The 16,175-nt window shown below is 31.5% G+C and overlaps 6 protein-coding genes across 7 annotated transcripts; 3 read left to right on the top strand and 3 right to left on the bottom strand.

Moving 5' to 3' along the window:
* The first annotated feature begins 102 nt into the window (after positions 1–102).
* Positions 103–1,302, top strand: LOC108756456 (cytochrome c oxidase subunit 5B, mitochondrial-like). Of its 2 annotated transcripts, none has more exons than XM_018500286.1 (3): positions 103–286; positions 496–566; positions 918–1,302. In XM_018500286.1, exons 1-3 carry the CDS (start codon positions 202–204, stop codon positions 1,122–1,124), a joined length of 363 nt encoding a protein of 120 aa, XP_018355788.1. In that variant the 5' UTR covers positions 103–201; the 3' UTR covers positions 1,125–1,302. The 2 variants fall into 2 exon arrangements, with proteins under 2 accessions (XP_018355788.1, XP_018355787.1); XM_018500285.1 differs by having other exon boundaries at positions 107–289.
* A 63-nt stretch (positions 1,303–1,365) lies between these two features.
* On the bottom strand, positions 1,366–3,462 carry LOC108756452 (unconventional prefoldin RPB5 interactor-like protein). The gene is made up of 6 exons (XM_018500277.1): positions 3,271–3,462; positions 2,923–3,172; positions 2,699–2,845; positions 2,477–2,624; positions 1,713–2,412; positions 1,366–1,640 (listed from the first exon to the last, which is right to left on the bottom strand). Exons 1-6 carry the CDS (start codon positions 3,355–3,357, stop codon positions 1,527–1,529), a joined length of 1,446 nt encoding a protein of 481 aa, XP_018355779.1. The 5' UTR covers positions 3,358–3,462; the 3' UTR covers positions 1,366–1,526.
* Positions 3,463–4,251: 789 nt separating this feature from the next.
* LOC108756451 (beta-catenin-like protein 1) lies at positions 4,252–6,999 on the bottom strand. Its single transcript, XM_018500276.1, has 10 exons — positions 6,886–6,999; positions 6,757–6,821; positions 6,187–6,566; positions 5,773–6,104; positions 5,456–5,679; positions 5,195–5,377; positions 4,984–5,131; positions 4,722–4,888; positions 4,453–4,636; positions 4,252–4,366 (listed from the first exon to the last, which is right to left on the bottom strand). The coding sequence occupies exons 2-10, from the start codon at positions 6,784–6,786 to the stop codon at positions 4,278–4,280; spliced, it is 1,737 nt and encodes a 578-aa protein (XP_018355778.1). The 5' UTR covers positions 6,787–6,821; positions 6,886–6,999; the 3' UTR covers positions 4,252–4,277.
* Positions 7,000–7,032: 33 nt separating this feature from the next.
* On the top strand, positions 7,033–9,029 carry LOC108756453 (NADH dehydrogenase [ubiquinone] complex I, assembly factor 7 homolog). Its single transcript, XM_018500278.1, has 5 exons — positions 7,033–7,420; positions 7,610–7,717; positions 7,788–8,069; positions 8,303–8,419; positions 8,496–9,029. The coding sequence occupies exons 1-5, from the start codon at positions 7,160–7,162 to the stop codon at positions 9,003–9,005; spliced, it is 1,278 nt and encodes a 425-aa protein (XP_018355780.1). The 5' UTR covers positions 7,033–7,159; the 3' UTR covers positions 9,006–9,029.
* A 1,247-nt stretch (positions 9,030–10,276) lies between these two features.
* LOC108756454 (F-box/LRR-repeat protein 3-like) lies at positions 10,277–12,159 on the top strand. The gene is made up of 5 exons (XM_018500279.1): positions 10,277–10,297; positions 10,641–10,867; positions 10,967–11,186; positions 11,300–11,542; positions 11,856–12,159. Exons 2-5 carry the CDS (start codon positions 10,687–10,689, stop codon positions 12,025–12,027), a joined length of 816 nt encoding a protein of 271 aa, XP_018355781.1. The 5' UTR covers positions 10,277–10,297; positions 10,641–10,686; the 3' UTR covers positions 12,028–12,159.
* A 720-nt stretch (positions 12,160–12,879) lies between these two features.
* LOC108756409 (transmembrane protein 185A) lies at positions 12,880–14,815 on the bottom strand. The gene is made up of 6 exons (XM_018500181.1): positions 14,704–14,815; positions 14,224–14,569; positions 13,847–14,146; positions 13,615–13,738; positions 13,013–13,238; positions 12,880–12,916 (listed from the first exon to the last, which is right to left on the bottom strand). Exons 1-5 carry the CDS (start codon positions 14,739–14,741, stop codon positions 13,027–13,029), a joined length of 1,020 nt encoding a protein of 339 aa, XP_018355683.1. The 5' UTR covers positions 14,742–14,815; the 3' UTR covers positions 12,880–12,916; positions 13,013–13,026.
* Between the last annotated feature and the right edge of the window lie 1,360 nt (positions 14,816–16,175).

Raw genomic sequence — 16,175 nt, 5'->3', positions numbered from 1 at the left:
ATATATCGGCTAAGTTCATTCAGTCGAAATTCAAATTAATCACTTGTCAATTCTGCATATTGCAGCCTGCAGCGCCTCGCTAGCGTCCGTTTAGTAGCTCGGCAAGACGATCTGCGCATCGTTCGATCCGCGACTGAAAGACTGACGACTTAACCCAGTCGGGCCAAGACACGGCTAGTAATATCTTCTGTATTTTGAAAAATGGCATGGTTATGCGCTCGTACCGTGCTCCAAACATGTCGACGGCGGATCTCTTATAGCCTCGCGTGCTCCCAAAAGAAACAAGAACGTAAATATCACTTCCGAGACGAATCATCGAATCGTCCGTCCCGCAGATTTTTCACGTTTTCACATTATCTACATTACGTAATATTTTTCGCCCATCGATTTTGACTTTCGGTCCACGCCGATGTATTGCACGTAATGAAGAGAGAGAGAGAGAAAAGAAAATTCGGTCGATTCATACATATATCTCTGTTTTTCTTTTTTTGACAGTTGCCGATCCGCTCGATCATGCCACAGGTTTGGAGAAGAGAGAAATGCTCGCCTATTTAGCCGGTAACGATGTAAGTTGTGACATTTCCAGTTCGGCACGCTTGTGTGGACATTTTCCTATGGCTTTGCTGTGCTAATGATATAATAATTATACTAATGACATATAATTATATAATAATATAATAATTATTATGCCACAATATTAATGAAATGTTGTAGGTGATAAATTTGGAAAAATGAAGCTCTTGATAAAGCTTTTCAAGTATCAAAAATAAGAAATTAATATAATGAGAACATGTTTCTTTCATGATTATTTTTTATAGACTTGCGTATATTTTTTCTTAGTATTTTTTTAATAAACATCACTATGATGAATATCAATATCTTGTTAAAAATATATATGTTAACTTATATCTTTTTAGGATCCATATAATTTGAGCATAAAGAAGCGAGCAATCAGCACAAAGGAAGATCCCAATATAGTATATAGTGCATTTGAAAGTCGTATAATGGGATGCATCTGTGATGAGGATTCATTACATGTAAACTGGATGTGGTTGCATCAAGGTCCTCCACGTCGTTGTGAATGCGGCCACTGGTTCAAATTGGTCGAGAAGGCACCTATATAATATTCTTAAGGATGTGCGAAATAGTGGATTGTTTTCAACATAGAATTAATGTTACATTAGACAGTAATTATGTCTATTTCATTTACTACCATGTCCTGCCTCCATCCTATTGAAAAAATTAAATGGCTCACTTATTGTATGGAAATCGCAGAAATAAATATATTGTAAATATTATGTACATTATCCTGCATTTTATTCTTATTAATGTCATTTGAAATCCAATCAATTCTCATTACTGAAATTCAAAGCATCACTGCATGTAGATTATATTGTAATCTTTACAAGATTGATAATCAAAATAGTTTCTTAAATGACATAGTTGGAATATAAATGTAATTTTGGGAAGTTATGTGTGTATTATAAAAATAGATTTTTAATTTCAATATACGTATTTACAAATTATCACTTTCTTCCAGCTCGTTCAAGTTTGAACCTACTTACAATTCTTTTTCCATCTTTCTCTGTCGAAACATTTACAGGTGAAGCTTTACATTCTTGGACTCTCTCTTTGATCATCTACAAAATATGTTTATTAGTATATATAATATCTACGTGATAATATAGTATGATCAAGTTATTTGTACCTACAGAATTATATTTATAATTAACATATTCATCTTCATCTTCTGTATCTGTACTATTGCTCTCGTTTAAAGGAGGAACAACTTCATTAAAAATCATATCATTTGGAGATCTTTTCAAAATCGATTTAGGAGCATTAAACATTTTATAAATATCTACTGGACTTTGTATTTCCATATTATTTGATTCAAGTATATCTGGAGTATGAGATGAATGTGAAAATTCAATTTTAATGGCATCATTTTCATCTTCAGAACTTTCATTACATATATCATCTTGCTTCACAGCAGAACAAACTTCTTGAGGTATTGATACTTCATTTGTATTGCTTTCGTCTTCTATGACACATGGTTCAGCAAATGATATTCTCCTTTTTTCCTTTGTATTTGTGTCTTTAGACACTTCCTTATATTCAGGTAAACAATTTTTCTCCCTTAATTTCTCTTGGATAAAATTTGTAGAGGAATGAAACTGTTCATTCTTTGTAGCACTTGTATCAATGATTTTATCTTGAACTGTATCAGAATTGTCATTCGACGTGTCACTTGTAACTCTACCCATTTGGATATCTTTCAGTTTTTTTAATTCTTCTTGAATTTTCTCTGTTGTAATTAGATCAGAATCAGATTCATCCTCTTCTGATTCATCATAAACTTCGCCATCTTTCAAGTCATCACCATAATATGCTTTTCGTTCGATTTCCAGTCTGCAATTGTATAAAACAATAAGCAATAGATTAAAAATAAGTTTTAATTATAAAACTAAGTAACCTGTAAATTTCATCTTCTAATTCTTCTTCCACCTCTAATTCATCGAGTCTCTTAAAAAGATCTTCTTCAGTACGAATGTTAGTCTTTTCTTTTTCCTTCAACTTTGCTAGTTTCTGACGATACTCCTTCTCATGTTGTCTATGTTGCACTGCAAAAGAATATTTTAATTTCAATGTCTAACATAATGTAAATAAAAATGTAAGACAAATTTTCTATATGTACCTTTCCACTCATCAAGCTTATCCTCGGTCCAATGTTCGACTATATCTTTTCTGTCCCTGCCAAAAACATCATGTTCCAATGGAATATATTGTCTCATTTCATACAAGTTTCTTTCAGTTTCTAAACTCTTTAGCATTTCATCCGCCCCTAATAACATAAAAACGTATAACAATTGTAATATCTAATAAAATGTTTTTCTTCAAGGATATATGTAATATTTATACATGCTATTCTCCTATTGCATAATGCAATCGCTTGTGATGCACTATACTTGACAAAATAGCCTTCTCCCAAATAAACTAAGATTTCATTAGTATGAATTAATTTTCCTCTCATAAACGCCAGCTTGCCGATGGGTACCATACAATTCTCAGAAAGTGATAATGGATATGCTTCAAGTCCTTCTATTACTTTTTTGTGCCCCTTTTTATAATCTGTTATTGCTTTAATTCGTTTTTCATTTTGTTCAAGTTTCTGTAATGTAAGTTAGTTTACAATTTTTTAATGTAACAAATGTAATATAAATAAGAAAATCAATGCATAAAATTTAATTGAGAAGTATAAGTTTATACCTGTACGAGCACATTGTTAAGTATCTGTTGATAACTTTGTATTGCTTGAAGTCCTATTGTTGCATTCTTAGTTATACTATTATCCATATTTTATTCTACACGTATATCTCGTTAAAAAAATTAAATACAGAATAGAATCTATTCATATAAATCCGTATGTAGGAACAACTTATTTCTCGGCACTCCACTCAAATCATCACCGGCTTTATATTTTCATTAATCTAACCTATTCTCAGGGTGCTCAACTGTGATTGGTTACAATCTTAACTTTCAGAATATCATGACCGATATACGAACGAATCTAGCAAAATTGAAAAAAAATTTTTAATGAATGTTCGATATTAGAATATTTTTTAAATTTATTCTTTCACAAAATGAAATAATTTTTCTTCTTTTATACATTTATTATTAATATTAGAAATAAACTAATATAATAAAAGCTACGAACCACTCTAGATGTTAAGTGAGAAAAACATTAATAAACAATCAAATTATATACAACCTCAAACAGACGTTTCGATCCTTATCGCGTTATTATCTCAATGTAAAAATTAAAATTAAAAATGTTACTAGTAATCTCGCAAGAACGCTCGCAATTAATCAATTATATAAAACGCATGTAATTACTCGCATGTTCGAACAGGAAAAGATAATAATGATTCCTTGGATTTCAGAAAGTAGTCTCTATATTAATATTATATTTAGCGAATGACATGAAATGCTCTAGGTCTTTCATAAGATATTTTTATAGATAACACAAACCTATGAATGGATTAGGATTAATCGCAAGTTTTTCATAAAAATAGCTTTCTACTCCATAAATAAAATTCTCCTTAAATAACTCTTAATCAATAGCACATTTTTTACATACTTTAATATTTTATGTCTGGAGTTATACATATATTTATTATGATTATTGTATTGTACATTACATAATAATACAAAGTTATTAAGTCTTATTACGTTATTATATATATAACAATATATTTTAATATAGAAAATACATATCAAAATTTATCAATTAATTGCAAGATATGTTGTTGCTCTGCTTCTTTCCATTCTGTGTCCCCAGCATCTCCTAAATTACCGGCGTACTCTAGTTTTGAAATAAAAAATATTTGAATGAATACATTATTGATATAAATTTATGATTAAATATGCCGTTAGATATACGTCATTTACCTCTCATGATGTGTCGAATTGTTTTAAGGGATGCTCTTCTTTGCGCCAAGATTCTTGTCACTCGTTGTTTGACTGCAGGCGGACAACCAGTGCAAGCTTCCAAAAGTACATAATCTACTAATTGTAATATAAATAACCCACCGTCTAATCTTCTCAAATAAGACTCTTCTTCGTCTTCGTCCTCCTTGTGATAAAAAATCGAGAACACAAGTTTTTTAAACTTTTTGCTTTTAGATATCTCTGTTAAATATTTCTAATTGTGTACGTACCTTTCCATTCTTTTCCACTTCTTCTACTTTTTCAAGATATTTAAAGTGTAATTCCATTAATCTATCAACTTTCTCATAATCGTTCTCCGTAAACTTACTAAGTAATCTTTGACGTTGTTGTCCTTTACAATTCTTCAACATGCTTGCTATGATTGAAATAACATGTTCTGCAAAAGTACTGTTTATTATTTTACTATAAATAACAAAATTGATTAATTTAATAATATTAATATATATCGAAACTATATATATTCTCTAATACCTTCATGTTCTTCTGCAGTAAGCATTTTTTTTCTATTTTTTGTTGGAGTTTTCATAAACAGAGGAAATATAGTTCGCAATCCAAGAATATCTACAAATTTGCTACAATTATCTCTTCCATCTGGGCCGTTCATAGCGTGATCTAAAACCTATAATATTTCAATCGTAATAATTTATATAAATCCAACAAAACGTGTTGCAAATAAACTCACTTTGAGAGATCCATTTCGTGACATTTTTTTTTCTCGCAACATTAAGTTCATAAGTTGAAGACCTTCGCCTCGCAGAAATCTATCACGATTTACTGTAGCCATTAGGCTTGAACACAAAACGTTAAATAAATTTTCCATCATCTCTTGTTCCTCTGCAGTCTGTGGATCATGTCTCTTATAATACTGTAAATATAATCAATTTTAAGATAATTCAATTTGATAACATTATGTACAATGCACAGATTATAAAAAAATACATACAGCTAATTGTTGTAACAAAACATCAATTCCATCCAAATCACCTAAAAGAAGTCTATTTTCTGGCGTGTGCTGCAAAAGTATAGATAGAAGTTCACTGGCATAAAGTTTGTTCGCGTCGAAAGGTGTTTTCGTTTTAATTCGGCGCAATAACCATTGCATTAGACCCTGTTTTCCTGCATCTGCACATAAATCTGGTCTAAACTCCAGCAGGTTTTCAAAAATAGCTAGAAATAAAAAAAAATCGTTGTTGAATTAATTCAATAGAAATAGTTTTGCAGAAACAAAAAACAAATAATATATATTTATTAAATAATTACCAAGTGTATTATAGACACCGTCACTCTCTTCTTTTACTGTTTCATCGAGTCTCTCAAGATTTTGTACTAGAAGAGCACAAACTTGTTGCTCCAACAAAGCATCAATAAGTGTATCTGCACCTTCTTGACTTTCATGCAATATGTCTACATCAGTCAATTCCTGCAGAAGATCTACCACGCCAACTGCTATGTCAGTATTTTCATGAGACAACAATTCTAATAAAGAAGGCACAGCGCCCAATTCTACCATTAACTGATACAAATCTGGATTGGTCGCTATGATATGAAGCTCTTGTAGAGTTTCATGCAGTTCTACCTCAGATTCCATAAATCTGCAAAAGTCCAAACAGAATAGAATTATACTTGAGATTTCCTCCGGACAAATATTTATGTAGCTTCCATGTGTTTGCATACTTTTCTGGTTGATCTGGAAATTTAACTCTCATTTCCTGATTTCTCAAAGCTCTCTTCTCAAACAAAAGAATCATACGTTTAAGCGTCGCTTCATCCAAAGCTTCAACCTCGGGAGCCTCAGTTTCTACATATTTTAATATATCTTGCTTCTCCTTTTCCGTTAATTGTGGTTCAACTACATCGTTAGTCGATGAAGGCAAAGCAGCTCTGATAGGCGTAGCTGGTTCATCGTTCCTAGACGGTACTATATCGAGTTCCTTGGGTTGTCGTTGACGTGCATGATATGGTGTTTTTATCACTCTCCTTGGCCTCTTTGCATTTTCCCATTCATCCTCGTCATCCTCCTCCCCTGCTGTCGGTCGTTTTGGTGTGTTTGGAGGCTATACATATTATCACTATTTAATTATCATACGTTATTTAGCAAATGAAAAAGTAAATCACCAAATTAACAAAGAAGAAAAAAAATGTTTATAAGCCGAAAGTTATGACATATAAGCGAGATTAAATTAAATAATATATATATTGTAGAAATAAATATAAATTATACAAATCGCTAATTCGATTACATACCTTATAAGATAACAGTTCTCCGATATCCATTTGTCAAAAATAGATTGCTTAGTTTACAAATTACGCTAAAAAAATGTAACAAATTTAAATTGAGTAATTTTTGTGTCACTTTTTGATATTCACACTCACATTCAACAATATTGGAATTCTCTCAATTGTCAATTCTCTTGTGATTTCACTCTCTGCAGTTATTTCTTGTTTCGTGGAAAAAGTCAAACTTATCCTAACCTGACCTAATCGATCAACCTAACCTATTATCGATCAACCTAACAGTTTAAGAAAATCGTGATAAATTCATATGAAAAAATTTTCGTATAAAAATCTATTATTGCAATTACATGAATTGTAGTTATGCAAATAATTTATACACATACAGCGCAAGGTACTTAACGCTATATTTAACATGATTGCGTTATCTCGATTAGCGCGAACTTTCTCTCGTTTATCGCAAATGACATTACGCTCGTCGAGCAGTTTAGAGAAGAAAACGGATCTATATCGTCAATTGTATGCAAAAATATTAGCATGTGGGCCTATAACGCTCGCAGAGTACATGAAGGAGATCTTGATTCATCCTACTGCAGGTTATTATACAACTAGAGATGTTTTCGGCCAAAGAGGTGATTTCACAACTTCTCCAGAAATCAGTCAACTTTTTGGAGAAGTATGTAACTCTTCGAACTGAAAAAGATCTGTATTTATTTATTATGTCGATGATCTCATAAGAAATTATGAAGTTAGCATTGCAATAATATCCTTGAAATAATTCCATCTTTTTTCTTTTACTATTTGTTTCAAAATCACTAAAAAATTATTGTCCAGAAATAGTTTATACATTAATCATTATTGATAGATTATAGCAATTTGGATAGTCAATGAATGGAGAAAGATTAGCAGAGATTCTATCCAACTTGTGGAATTAGGTCCAGGAAGAGGTACCTTGATCAATGATATCCTACGGGTATATTTTCAATATGACATTACAAATCTAATACAAAACTGTAAAAATTACGAGTTGTCTTTTATTTTAGGTGTTCAAGAAACTGAATGTTTCAAATAAGATATCGGTTCATTTAATAGAAATCAGTCCTGTTTTGTCTGTAATTCAAGCAGAGAAATTATGTACAAAAAGCAAAAGTGTTGAGCCAAGAGTCAATGAAGACCAAAAGAATTCTATTACGCATTATAGAGAGGGTGTTACGAGAGATAATGTAAAGATATATTGGTATTATTCTATCAATGATGTTCCTAGAAAGTTTAGTGTATTTATTGCACAAGAGTTCTTTGACACTCTACCAATACATAAATTCCAGGTATGGAAATATTGGAACGTTGATACTAAATGTATTATACCCATTGTACAATAAGTCATTATAATAATAAATCAGGAATCAGAAGAAATTCCAATCACAGTAGAATATGAAAAAAATAATTGACTATAATTAGTTAATTTTTAGCTTCTGATTTATTACTAATGACTTATTGTAAAATGTGCGTTAAATATGTAAAGAATAATTTTTACAAAAGTTACATCGCTTGATTTTAGAAAACTGATAAAGGTTGGAGAGAAATTTTAATAGATATAGTACAAGACTCAAAGGAAGAAAGATTTCGATATGTACTTTCGCAAATGTCAACAGCTGCTTGTAAAGTATACCTATCTGTGAGCATTTATTTGTGTCGTTTTCTGTAGCATTTAAGTTTTAGATAATAGGGTAAATAAAAGCGATATCTTTTAGTCGCACGAGAAAAGAGATCACGTGGAAATAAGTCCACAGTGCTCTGTGATAATAGATTACATGTCCCAATTTTTGTGGGAACATGGAGGATTTGCATTAGTGATCGATTATGGTCACGAGAGGGAAAAGACCGATACATTTCGCGCATTCTGCAGGCATAAATTACACGATCCCTTGTTAAATCCTGGAACTGCAGATCTGACTGCGGATGTTGATTTTTTATTATTAAAAGAGATTGCACAGAAAGACGATAGATTAATCACGTTTGGTCCAGTGACGCAAAGAAAATTCCTGAAAAGTCTTGGCATCGATTTACGGTTAAAAATTATTTTACAAAATGCTTCTAATAATCAAAAGGAACACATTGAGTCAGGATATCATATGATAACCGATGAAGATAAAATGGGAAATTGTTTTAAGGTACTGTCCCTCTTTCCTTTTGTTTTAAAAGATCATTTGAGTAAATGGCCTGTAGCAGGATTCGAAGATAATAATAAAATAAAATCTTGAACTTTTATTTTCAAATATGAAAGAAAAAAGAGAATTGTATGTAATATTACTACTAACTATATTTTTTATTAACTATATAACACATATGTATATATAGTAAGCATATAGGTAATTAATACTGTACAGAAAATAAAAATAAGTTTATATGTGAAAATAAAAGCTTTTTAAATTTACTTTTAATTATTAAATAAGTCTAACTTTTTCAAACAAAATTATAAATGTTTTTATTATAAAAAGTTATATAAGATAAAGAATTATTTTTTCCACAAATTTTAATTCGATATTCTTTTATTTTAAATCTTTACTCTTTAAAACCGTCTTTCCAATTTCCACTGCTTGATATTAATAATTCAGTATTTTTATTATATATGCAACAATCATATCTTTGACGGTGATCGTAACGTATGCTGCGAGTCAATTGTACATTGATACTGGGATAGTCCGGCCTCCACGAATGTCAGAAAGACGTGAAGGGGCGCAAAACGATCCATACACGTGAGCTTGATAGCACGTGAACGGTTAGTGAAAGGAACGTCATGTGCAAGACGTTAAGAACTAAATAAATAAGTAAACAGTTACGATAATGATGATATTTAAAAAAGTGTCATTGCTGTTTAAGAAACTTTATCGACTCAACATTCTCATCTCGGATTGAAATAACATTACTTTTACTAAAAACTGCTACTACTTTAAACTCATTAAAAATTAAAATTTTAATCTTTTGATATAATATTTTGCAAGCGATTAATTTCTCTTTTATGTAAGATTTTATTATCTGATGCAATTAGCACTAAATTCTACAGATAAAAAATATGTAACGAAATTTTATTATAATCTTAACTTTAATATTTTCTTGATCAAAGTATATATAATCACGGTTTTTTTTTAAACTCTATTGGTTGATTAATCGCACAAGTTCGCATCTTGGATCACGCGTTTATCATGCTTTTCCCGTGGAGGCCTCGTGTATAAGACATTACATTTTTGCATAATACACGTGAACAGTGTACGAAGAACATACGCGAGCCAGCAATCTCGGGAAGTCCTTGACCCTTTTCTTCGCGATTTTACTTTTACTTAACGTATCTCGCGTGCATGCCCTAGTCCCCACTTCCGCAAACTCCTTTCGCTTGTTCCTAATCATCTCGGTGAGTCGAGGTAGACCGTTTCACGGAGGACCATGGTTCGCGACAGAACGAAAGAACGTATCTTCAGTTTATTATCGAGAACACTCATTGCGCGAATATTTTTGCGACGGACTCCAGAGTTTATCTCATCACTACAGAACGCGAGTAAGATTAAACGTATTCTCTTAGGTGGAATTAGTATATTAATATTGGAAAACAGATAAGAATATACAGTAGCAGTTATAAGTTTAAGCCGCATTCAATGAGATTTCACTGGAAAGAATCAGTTAATGATAGATTATTTCGATTAGGAATATTAAATTCTGGGGATAGTGACTGCAAATATAATAGAAAGTTTAAAATTAAAGAGTAAAAAAGTACAATATATAAGCGTTTCAGAAATCAAATTGTTCAATTCTACAAAATAATATGAAAAAATAAAATACTCATTAATTCCCAATGAAATTCTATATTGTTGTTTTAATCGACGAAATTTTTATTAATTCAGTTTAAAAGAGTGATATAAAATTAAACGTCTCGATTTATTATCGCAAATGTTTGCGGTGACGAGCACGGAGAAGCTTGGGATCAACGATGAGTGTTTTAAATCTGCAGTAACGATCTCTGAAGCTAAGAATGTCGAATGTAGGAAAGATTATTGTTGCGGTGATGAAAACGATCCCAAAACATTGCATCTTGTGCGAGTTAAAGGATTTCCGCGGCTATTGCCCGAAGGTAATTCGAAGACTGTTATCGTTGGCAACGAATAAAAGTTAAGTTTGCAGTTTCATAAATTGCACATACATGCGTTAAGGAAGTTCGTCAATGTTTTAGGCATCCTCGCTTTGACCAATTATTGTCGATGGCTTCGCGAATTATCTTTATCGTATGCCTTGCTGAGCGATGAGCTGCTCTTAGCATTATGTTCAGTGAAGCAAATCCACTTGGAAACTTTGCGAGTAGAGGCATACCCAGAAGCGAAGCCTTTTCCATTTGTTAGTGACAAAGCATGGTCCGCGTTTTCGAATCATTTGCCCGACATAAATCTTGCGCTGTAAGTAAAAATGAACTATATACATCTTGATTAAGAATTATTACTACAATATCCGCGCGATGCGAGTAAAAGTCAAAATAAGCTTTGCAGCTGTATTTTTTATTTTTCGTTAGACTATCTTACATGACCGACGACGATAATAAAAAATTACTTTTCACGTCGCACATCCCCGTAACACATTTGTATCTCGGCGACGCAACATCCGAGTCGATGTCACGCATAAGCAAGCAATGTCCACGATTGATAGAATTAGTTATCGCCACATATGAATCCGGTCCGATCGATCGATTCCTGATTTCCATGGCCAAGAGTTGCTCGCACCTTAGTGCCGTCAGTTTGGGCGATTGTGAAATCACGTTTGTACTCATGAATATGCTATATCGCTACTCTAACTCAATATTGAAATATCTTTATTAATTCCAAGATTGTAAATTTAAATTTTATTTCTTTCATGAAAATACACAATTTAAAAATTAATAAAACTGTCTTCATTAATGTTTAATTATCAATTTGTAAAATTTGTAAAAATATCTCAATCTTATTAATAATGAACTATTATTAATAAATATTTCAATATTGCAGCAATGATATATATCGAAAAACACACATCACGTCTTTCCAATGAAATATTAATATGAAATATTGTAATTTTTTTTTTCCATTTTATAGCTGTTCTGGGTTAGCAAAATTCGTTGCGTTGTGCGCACATCGTCTGCAGGTATTGTACATTTCGGAAACATCACTGATAGAAGATGCAGACTTCGATATCGCTAAAGTGTCGACGAACTTATCCTCGCTCCTTGGTCGGATGTGGATACCGGAATATGTACCATTGTGGTAATCTCCTGAGAAGTGAAAAAGAGGTTTCAACAAAATTTTCACGACGTACTTTTCTATTTTTTTCATAAATTACATAACTTACAAAGATTTTGCAATGTCGAACAAAAAATTCAACATATTCACTTTTATGTTTATAATGCCTATAATATTTGCAAGTAAAAAACTGTTGAATAGTATTACTAAAAATCTCAAAGTCTCGATATTCCACGTGCAATATTGTTCTATATATTAAATTAGCAGTATAAAAAATCGCAAAAATTAATTGATCGTTGCTGTTGATACCAAAAAATAGAAACTTTATTAGATTATAATAGTATTTTTTAGATGTAATATATATATAAAATAATGTAACGTTACTAGTACTTGTCTACCATCGTATAGTAGACCTGTATAATATTCAATATCCATCATATGTAATATTATGATAATGAGTAACAGTCTGTATATACATTATTTCTACATTATAATATAATAAATGATCGGGCATTTAACATTACAATGTCCAACATTAACAGAAACATCACTTTTCTAATTTATAATTTGTCCAACCGCTTTTTTGTTTATTTTTTGACGCTTTCTGGCAATGCTATTCTAGAGATGCGAGGTGCTCAGTCTTATATCCCAGCCGACATATATACACACACACATATATATATATATATATATATATATATATATATCTGTATAATTCGATCTCTGCTTAATAAGGCCTAGAATAAATAAAAGTAATGAAGGGAATAATATAAATAAATATAACAATATTCAATTATATGCATATTTAGCATTTAAGATTTCAATAAAAAGTATACCTGACTATTTTATAATATATATTTGGCCTCTGTTAAGTCAGTTGCATTAAAAATAACAATTTAAAAATAGCCGAGCTAACCCTGAAAGATAACAGAACGAAGAATTTTAAACATCGTGATATATCAATTACACACTGTATGTAATACATTTCTCAAATATATCTTTACAACAAATACCTGTTTTGAGCCAATCAGTCAGGCATGTCTATAGAAATTATAGGCACAACAGGTTTCATTAGGTCAATTTTCTTAATAAGTTTTTCGCTCTTTTCTGTAATCATTGGCTCAGATGGTGGTTGATCTCGTTCGTCTCTTGGTTGATAAGAAATATTACCATATTCTTGAAGTAATGGACATAAACCTAGCAGGAAGTGACAAAAGTCTTTTCTGATACCAAACCACCCTAAACAAAAAATCCATCGTTCTTACATGCAAATAAATAAAATTAATAATAATGAAATAATCTTATACATGTATTATATTAAAAGAAAATAATAATATATCATTATCCTAGAGCAACTGAGCAAGCCTATTCAAAACTCAGCTCATGAGTTAAATGCTTTCACCTTTCTAATGTCTCGTCAAATGAGATAAAAAATAAAAACAGATAAAAAATAAAAAAAAATAAACGCTAGAGTTCTGCCTAGCAATTAGCTGCTCTAATGTCTATCCTTTTTTGTTTTTCATTTGTCTCGCTCAATGAGACGTGGGAGCGTTGTAGTGCTAAGTTTTGAACAGATTTGTTCTAGATTAATATTAAATAATAGATTATGTCTTACATCTATTTCCGCCTTTTGCACCAAAAGACATAAAAATAAGAGTCATGTGCGATAGGAGAAGTGGCATTGCCACTGTTATATAATTTATTGAAATATCTCCATCTAATTTATTCGCTAGCAGTACCTAAAGCGCAGAATAATTTTTATCAAATAAATAACACTATGAAAAGAGAATTAAGACAATTATGATTTATTTAATAAAACGTGCACACACATAAAATGCTAATTATACCTGAAATACTAAAATGGGAACAACGAGAAATGTATATGCCACTGCTGAGTGCAAAGAGGTCCGCCTCTGCCGGGCATTGATTTGTGGTGTTCTCAATAAAACAGCGGCGAATACTATCGCATATAAAACAGCTACCAAGGATAAACAAAGAAGTGCCCATAGTGGCACGAACACAACTTCCCAACTCCATGTTATAAAGCCGTCTAATCTCAAAGCCAAAAAGATAAATTGTAATACATTCACTGCACAAAAGAGTTCCAGTTCAAATGACCGATCATGTTTTACAGCCCAAATACAAACCTAAATCAGAAGGATCAAAAAATAAAAGAACTCATCGATATAACCATCAGTAGCAGTTTGAAGACATATTTACTTACCGCAATTGATACTATCGAGATAAAAATCAAAGGTATGAATACCAGTATCCACAAGTGTCTCTCGGATTCTAATTTATCGCATACTAACAATTCAAACATCAACAAGATCAGATGCAACGCCAGAGTAATCAGCATTGCTTTATAATGTACATAGGCATCTCCTTCTAATCTTGCGTGAGGATGCCTCCACCAGACATAGCTTCCAACTATCGCTCCCAGGATCACCATGCCTTTCCAGAACCATATCGGACTGAATATCGACCAATAACTCCATTCAATGAAACCATCCAATCGAAGAGCAAATAGAGATGTGAATATCATCAAACATGTGTGTACCAGAAATTTACTAAAATTTAAAATTAATACTATATAATAGTTGTATAAGTATTTATATTCATACTTATATGAATAATTAATATGTCGTCACAAAGGTGCCCATAATGAGTCACCGAGTGTTGTATTAAATAACACGGCAATTACCTCGGGTTGAAGTCTTGAAAAAGCGTTTGCAAATTCATAATTGTCGGAACGGTTATGTAGGCCAATTAAACGAAGAGAGCTTTGAGGTGTCTTGTCGAGTGGAGATGCATGCTATGTGGAGCGTGCCGACCTCATTTGCCACGGGTATCGTCACAGAAAGACGCAAACGATGCCTCGTGCATCTGTACTCATGAAAAAAATAAATCACTACTCGATATAACCAAAATTTCGAGCATACTGAAGTCAGCTAATAATCATCGGCTGTTCCAGGTTTCCCCACTACTCTCTCCTTCCTTCCGGTCTCGCACACTCTCACACTCTCACTCATACCTACAATTCGCTATTTATATCTATAGAAAGATTCTCCGACCAAATTTTCCGATTAACTTATTAGTAATTAATCAGATAATAATAGCGATATTATTTTGTTAAGAAAGATGGAATTATTAATTTTTTATTGTTTAACGTATGAAGAAAAAGATTAGAGAAAGAACTGTTACGAAGTTAGACATTTTGCTTTAGGCGATTGAATTATAATCGCGCTGATTAAGTTAATTAACTTAATTGTCAATCAAGTGATATTAGATTTTATTAGCAAGAAGTATCTATTAATTTTTTTAAGAACAATAAATTAATTTTTTGTTAAGAACACTAAATTATGTAGTTAAAATCTTGCCTTAGGCGATTGTATCATTTGAATTAATCGCTAACTATAATTTAATCAGAGTTTAGTTCAAGTCGTCCTCTCTCATGCCTAGTTTTTAGAAAGAGATATGAAGAGTAAGTTGAACTAAGTTAAAGTTAATCTAAATATATTAGTGGAAACAATTATCAGTGCTCGTTTATTTAACAATTCGATAATGCCCAATTTCTTCACTTCCAGATAAGTTTCCAAGAGATATTTACATTGTATTCTGGGAAATATCTATCTAAAGTTATCTAAAGGTGAAGAAATTGGGCATCGATTAATACGTCGTTAATATTTAATAATAAAAATCAAATGAAAAATCTTGAATAATAAATGTCTAATAACAAAATATGTTAAACTAATCTTAAAATTTTGTAGCCGCAGGTTAACGTTGAAGACAACGATTCGAAGATTATTGATGTAAGTACAAAAGATTTTTATATATTGTTATCTCGGAAAAATTTCCAATCACACTGACGATATCACAGATAATCTGTAGAAGATGGAAACTACAATCTATATATCATTACGGAAAACAATGAGATAATAATAAGTGACAGCATAAGAGAGCATATATAGGATAAGTATGATTTTCTTTTGTCCGAGATATAAAATAATACGGCGTAAATAACTTGTGAAAGAAGCGTAGAGATCTTCACGATTGCTCACTATATATTATACACATATCTTTATTTTATACAGAAACTCTCTCTAAATAGTCTAAATTATTCTCTCTAAATTCTTTAGAGTGGATTCTCAGAGTCTCTGAAAGAAAGCGTCTCAA

Source organism: Trachymyrmex septentrionalis, unplaced genomic scaffold (assembly GCF_001594115.1).
Source record: "Trachymyrmex septentrionalis isolate Tsep2-gDNA-1 unplaced genomic scaffold, Tsep1.0 scaffold127, whole genome shotgun sequence".
Lineage (NCBI taxonomy): Eukaryota > Metazoa > Arthropoda > Insecta > Hymenoptera > Formicidae > Trachymyrmex > Trachymyrmex septentrionalis.
Note: the sequence above shows the minus strand (reverse complement) of the source record. Positions and strands in the feature narration are given on the sequence as shown.

Excerpts from the sequence above, each read along its gene's own strand:
- LOC108756456 (XM_018500285.1), top strand. The coding sequence starts at position 202 with ATGGCATGGTTATGCGCTCGTACCGTGCTCCAAACATGTCGACGGCGG. Across the intron at positions 290-495 it reads CTCCCAAAAGAAACAAGAAC|TTGCCGATCCGCTCGATCAT; the intron begins GTAAATATCACT and ends TTTTTTTGACAG. Across the intron at positions 567-917 it reads CCTATTTAGCCGGTAACGAT|GATCCATATAATTTGAGCAT; the intron begins GTAAGTTGTGAC and ends ATATCTTTTTAG.
- LOC108756452 (XM_018500277.1), bottom strand. The coding sequence starts at position 3,357 with ATGGATAATAGTATAACTAAGAATGCAACAATAGGACTTCAAGCAATA. Across the intron at positions 3,173-3,270 it reads TTAACAATGTGCTCGTACAG|AAACTTGAACAAAATGAAAA; the intron begins GTATAAACTTAT and ends CTTACATTACAG. Across the intron at positions 2,625-2,698 it reads TAAGCTTGATGAGTGGAAAG|TGCAACATAGACAACATGAG; the intron begins GTACATATAGAA and ends ATTCTTTTGCAG.
- LOC108756451 (XM_018500276.1), bottom strand. The coding sequence starts at position 6,786 with ATGGATATCGGAGAACTGTTATCTTATAAG. Across the intron at positions 5,132-5,194 it reads CACGAAATGGATCTCTCAAA|GTTTTAGATCACGCTATGAA; the intron begins GTGAGTTTATTT and ends GAAATATTATAG. Across the intron at positions 4,889-4,983 it reads TACTGCAGAAGAACATGAAG|AACATGTTATTTCAATCATA; the intron begins GTATTAGAGAAT and ends GTACTTTTGCAG.
- LOC108756453 (XM_018500278.1), top strand. The coding sequence starts at position 7,160 with ATGATTGCGTTATCTCGATTAGCGCGAACTTTCTCTCGTTTATCGCAA. Across the intron at positions 8,070-8,302 it reads TACCAATACATAAATTCCAG|AAAACTGATAAAGGTTGGAG; the intron begins GTATGGAAATAT and ends GCTTGATTTTAG. Across the intron at positions 8,420-8,495 it reads CTTGTAAAGTATACCTATCT|TCGCACGAGAAAAGAGATCA; the intron begins GTGAGCATTTAT and ends GATATCTTTTAG.
- LOC108756454 (XM_018500279.1), top strand. The coding sequence starts at position 10,687 with ATGTTTGCGGTGACGAGCACGGAGAAGCTTGGGATCAACGATGAGTGT. Across the intron at positions 10,868-10,966 it reads TCCGCGGCTATTGCCCGAAG|GCATCCTCGCTTTGACCAAT; the intron begins GTAATTCGAAGA and ends TCAATGTTTTAG. Across the intron at positions 11,543-11,855 it reads TTGGGCGATTGTGAAATCAC|CTGTTCTGGGTTAGCAAAAT; the intron begins GTTTGTACTCAT and ends TCCATTTTATAG.
- LOC108756409 (XM_018500181.1), bottom strand. The coding sequence starts at position 14,741 with ATGAATTTGCAAACGCTTTTTCAAGACTTCAACCCGAG. Across the intron at positions 14,147-14,223 it reads TCTCGATAGTATCAATTGCG|GTTTGTATTTGGGCTGTAAA; the intron begins GTAAGTAAATAT and ends CTTCTGATTTAG. Across the intron at positions 13,739-13,846 it reads TTCCCATTTTAGTATTTCAG|GTACTGCTAGCGAATAAATT; the intron begins GTATAATTAGCA and ends TCTGCGCTTTAG.